This window comes from Ixodes scapularis, unplaced genomic scaffold, assembly GCF_016920785.2.
Source record: "Ixodes scapularis isolate PalLabHiFi unplaced genomic scaffold, ASM1692078v2 PGA_scaffold13__105_contigs__length_92229423, whole genome shotgun sequence".
In the NCBI taxonomy this organism is placed as follows: Eukaryota; Metazoa; Arthropoda; class Arachnida; order Ixodida; family Ixodidae; genus Ixodes; species Ixodes scapularis.
In genome coordinates this window covers 85,930,549-85,935,640 of record NW_024609839.1, presented here as the reverse complement: position 1 = coordinate 85,935,640, position 5,092 = coordinate 85,930,549, and the positions used below count along the sequence as shown (strand labels likewise).

The 5,092-nt window shown below is 53.7% G+C and overlaps 1 protein-coding gene across 1 annotated transcript; it reads left to right on the top strand.

Moving 5' to 3' along the window:
- The first annotated feature begins 1,331 nt into the window (after positions 1 to 1,331).
- Positions 1,332 to 3,557, top strand: LOC8026419 (neprilysin-1-like). Its single transcript, XM_002403551.3, has one exon. The coding sequence runs from the start codon at positions 1,332 to 1,334 to the stop codon at positions 3,555 to 3,557; it is 2,226 nt and encodes a 741-aa protein (XP_002403595.3).
- The last annotated feature ends 1,535 nt before the right edge of the window (positions 3,558 to 5,092 follow it).

Below are 5,092 nucleotides of genomic sequence, written 5' to 3'. Positions count from 1 at the left end.
CGACTGCCGCTGCGTAAAGGAAAAACAAAAACAAAAAAAAAAACATCTGTTTAATAGGTTATAAATGTCAAAGAATAATTCTAGGCTGTATTTACTGAAGGTAGAAAAATTTGATGCTCCGCTCACGATGCAAGAAACACATTCTTGCATCGTGCTTCAGCTGCATCGGCACAGTCGGTCGTATTGCCACGGTGACGCAAAGCAAAAACAAATTAGTCGTCAGTTGTTTATACAGCAGGACATGGCGACATTGTTACCCACTGTAGAAGATAAATTTAGCCAGTGCAATACAGCTGCTTAGCCTTGGGTTTTTAACGTGCATCACGTGGTAGTGATACTGTAGTGTAGCCGATTGATTAAAGGGGCGGTGCAACGATATTCAATTGGAATGTTTTTCACTTTACACGAGCTTACTGGCACTATAGTGGGACTCAAGGATACTCGCACGCAACGCCACTGACCAAGAAACTCCTTTGTTGCGCTGTAATTTTGAGGACAAAGCCGAGTGGTTTCATTCAATCTCTCCTTCACAAAGCCTGATGACGTAGCTGGGCGGTAGCAGTACCGCCCAGTGACGATATTTGAATACTGCTCATAGATTGGACCCGAGCATGGCGTGGACACTCGATTTGGGCTCGTGATAATCGATAGCTCGAGAAGCATTCGGGTAGTGCCCTGTGTCCTATCGCTGCAATGACGACAACAGCGAACCATAACAATGTCTAGAATTCAGCGCGTGTCCTGTGCCTTGCCAAACCCAGCACATGGCTGATAAACATTGGCGGCATATAATCGGCTCCAGATCACGTGGCCGCTTGTTCTGGCTGCGAGTTGAGGGGGTGAACTCTGCTCGTTTTTCTTCATTTTTTTCTGCGACTTCGATTGCGTGTGGTGAAAGACGAACGGGTATTTCACGGGTCATTAACGTCAGAGATCCGTTCTAAGCGGTATTTGCGCAAAATACAAAAATCGTTGCATCGCCCCTTTAAGCAAAGCAGGGAACGCCGACATGGCAGTACCTTTCTCATCGTTTTCTTCGTTCTTTATTGACCTCATCACTTCTTCTTTCTTTACATCAAACACTACAGATACACGACCGCACGCCGGTACGATGCTCACCCAGATCGAAACGGGTAGTGGCGGGGATTGGACCCAGGATCCCTGTGTTCTGCAGCCCGTTCTTTCGCTCCACTTACTCCGAGTTGGTGTGCGCTAGCCTACTCGATACCCCCACGGTGACGCAATGTCCTGCACACAGCGCGGTGATTCATAGAGTGGGTGAACCATATCAGACGAGGAAAAAGAGGAGGAAGATGATTCCAAGAAACGCCATGCGTCCGGAGGGGCGTCCAGAGCGCATTCACCAGCTTGTCTGCGACCTGAATCGCCCCCGGCTCGTGGTGACGGCAGTGGTGCTGGCCAGCTTCCTCATCTCGTCCTTCATAGCCCTAGGGCCTCCACGTGTGGATTACGTCAAAGCCCATCCTGCCTGCAAGTCCTCTGAGTGCGCGGCGCTGGGCCAGGCCATTTCCACGAGTGTCAACTCGCGGATCGCGCCCTGTCAGAATTTCTACCGCTTCGTGTGCGACGGATGGATCAAGAGCCACCCGGCGCGCGACGGAGAGCTGCGCCGCGTCGTTATGCGGGAGCTCGCAGACGACGTGGTCGCGTCGCAGAAGAAGGCCCTCATCTCCACGCAAGTTCCAGCGAGGAGCCAGGACGCCTTCCACCGGCTCGCCTACGTCTACCAGGCGTGCGTGCGCGTCGAGAAAGCGGACGTCGACGGCATCCGAGTTCTCAAGGAGTTCATGGGCTTCGTAGGGCTCCAGTGGCTCCAGGTGTCCCGTACACGGTCGCTGGACCTGCTGCGGACGGTAGTGCGTCTCTCCCTCCAGTGGGACATTCCCGTGCTGATCTACCTGGGCGTCCGGCCCAGCCCCTACGACAAGGAGCAGCTCTTGGTGTCCGTGGACCGAGGGCCTTCCCTGGGCGTAGATCGGGCAGTGGATGCGGCGGGGGAGCCCAGAAAATCTGCGCTCCGCAAGCTGGCTGCGCTCGCGGGAGAGCTTCTGGGCGACCCAGGTCAAGCCGAGAAGATCGAAGCGGCCGTCACGCTCTGCGAGAAGTACCTCAAGGACCAGGCGACCGCCGTGCGGCGCAGTGCACGCAAGCGAGGCTTAGACTTCCGGCGAGTGGTAAGCTTCAAAGACTTGGAAGCCATGACGTTCGTGGATGACGGGTCCCTGTGGCTGGACGCCGTCAACGCGCAGCTATCGCCGGGCCATCGGCTGTCGCCGTCTGATTCGGTGCTTCTGGACCATCCAGACCACGTGGTGGCCGCAGCGAGACTTATCCGAAAGCCCGAGCTGTTGCAGAGCCTGGTATACTACCTGGGCTGGCTGCTGGTTCAGCAGCTGGGGCCTAAGGCCGCGTTGTCCCTGCGCAAGGCCCAGCACGCCCTCGAGCGTCAAGGAACCACGGATGGCGACCCTGCGGGCCAGCTGAATCTGTGGCGCGTGTGCATGCGCGAGGCGGAAGAGCTGATGCCCACGGTGTACAGCGCGCTCTACGTGCAGCAACATGGCGCCGCCTTCGACAAGCCCAAGTATGACGTGAAGGCCATCGTGGACCACGTGCTCTGGGTGACCACGGAAACGGTGCGACGCGTCCGCTGGATGGACGAGCGCACCAAAGCTAAGGCTCTGACCAAGCTGAAGAAGATGCGCGGTCTCATAGCTTTCCCGCAGTGGATGCGAAACAGCACGCTCGCCCGCGGTCTGGACTCCGAACTTCCGGACCTGAACGAGCACTACCTGGCCACCTGGCTGCGCATCAAGGAGGTAAAGAGCGCGCGTATGCGGCGCGGACTGCGGGATCGCCACCAGGACGACCAGACGTACCACTACCGCGTGTCGGAAGTGGACGTCCGCTACTACGCGGATGAGAACAGACTGGTGATCCACCCGGCCGTCCTCTCGGTGCCATTATACGCGTATGGAGGTCCCGTGGCTCTAAATTACGGCGCCCTAGGTTCCCTGGTGGCGCGGCAGGTCCTGGGCGCCTTCGACTCGGAGGGCTGCAACTACGACGAGGCCGGCAACGAGAACCACTGGTGCTCCTCCGAGTTCCGCGAGGAGATGCGGAGGGGCCTGACTTGCTACGCGGACCAGTGGGAGATCACCAGCGCCAGGGTGCCAGGGATGGCTGCTCACAACGACACGTGGAGTCGCGAGCAACTGGCCGCCGATACGGAGGGGCTCAAGATCAGCCTGCGCGCCTACAGGCTGCTGGTGAAGAACCTTGGCGGAGACCGGTACGACGAGGCTCTCGCGGGGCTGCCGTACACGCCAGAGCAGCTCTTCTTCCTCAACCGGGGCCTGCTGTTCTGCGCCAATGTCAACCTGCGCCTGCTGCGGGAGAGGGGTCGCGAGGACATGCTGGCGGCGCACGAGTACCGCTGCAACGTGCCGCTCCTCAACGTGCCGGACTTCACCAAGGCCTTCCACTGCAAGCTCGGGGACCTCATGTATGCGCGAAGCATGTGTGCCGTTTGGTGACTGGTCAACATTAAAGGAGCTGTGCAACAATTTTTGTACTGTGCACAAATACCGCTTAAAACGGATCTCTGAAGTTAATGACCTATGAAACACGCATTCGTTTTTCACCCCACGCAATAGAAGTCCCAGAAAAAAATTAAGAAAAACGAGCAGCGTTCACCCCCTCAACTCGCAGCCAGAACAAGCGGCCACGTGATCTGGAGCCGATTATATGCCGCCAGTGTTGATCATAGCCACGCGCTGGGGTTGGCAAAGCGCAGGACACGCGCTGAGTTCCAGACATTGTTATGGCTCGGCTGTTGTCGTCGTTGCAGCGATTGGACACGGGTCACAACCCGAATGCTTCTCGAGCTAGCAATTGTCACGAGCCCAAGTCGAGTGCCCACGCAATGCTCGGGTCCAATCTATGAACCGCATTCAAATATCGTCACTTGGGTGTACTGCGATCCCCGAGTTACGTCATCAAATTTTGCAAAGGAGAGATTGAATGAAAATGATCGTTTTTGTCCTTGAAATTACACCGCAACAAAGGAGTTTCTTGGCCAATGACGTTGCGTGTGAGTATCCTTGAGTCCCAGGCAGTGGCGTACCAACTTGTTTTTGAGTGGGGGGGCAAACCCGACCCTCTTCCCCCCCCCCCCCTTAATCGAAAATTCGGCGCAACTTTTGTCGAACTTTTCTAAAGATGTGGCAATGATTCGGCAAAATTACAACGTTACCAGACTTAACATTGATATTTTGTTTTTTCTCACGAAAAAAATTTTGCTTCTTAAAATAAATACAACTTGTAGTGCCTATTGAAACAGTTATGATTAAATAAGGTGATATTCTACAAGATAATTGTATCGATGTCGCTTTTGTGTGTTTACTGGCAATTTTAGTGTTTGCTTGCAGAAAGTGGCATGACAACGAGGTTGGGTAGTAGCCGGAGCAGTCACGAATCACACTACGAGAGTTTTGATTTTGAGGCTTCATCAGCGCACGCCTGCAAGTGTGTTTACATTGTTAAAATAAAGACAATCACTGCGTTCTTACTTTCTCTGGGAGTCACCGTTTCGTGCGCGAAAACGGATGCAACGGTTGTTTAGCCTTCACCAGAAGAGATAACAATACTGTAAATATGCATGTTTTTCGATTTGAGTCACTTGACGTCAGCTTTGCATGAAAGTGCGCGTTCCATATTCGCAACGTGCCGTTTTTAACCTTTAAAATTCCGGTTTCTGGTGTTAGGACACACACGGACGTTTAGGAAGATGGGGAGAGTTAGGAATGTCGGATGTGCAACGTCGAGCATGATAGTTCTGTGTTTAACGAATACTTTTCATCAGTGTTTACTAACGAGTGCTTGGACTTCGTCCCCACTCTCCCTGAAGAGCTTTACGAGCGCATGCATCCTATTAACGTTAACTCCGCTGGTGTTAAAACATTGATTGATAAACTAAAACTTACTTCGTCCGCTGGAACCGATAACATCAACCCTAAAATTTAAAAGAAACACCCGTGTTATTTCTAGTGAGTATTTGAAACTCATCTTC

Bases quoted from the DNA above. Each gene is read 5' to 3' on its own strand.
- LOC8026419 (XM_002403551.3), top strand. From the start codon at position 1,332: ATGCGTCCGGAGGGGCGTCCAGAGCGCATTCACCAGCTTGTCTGCGAC.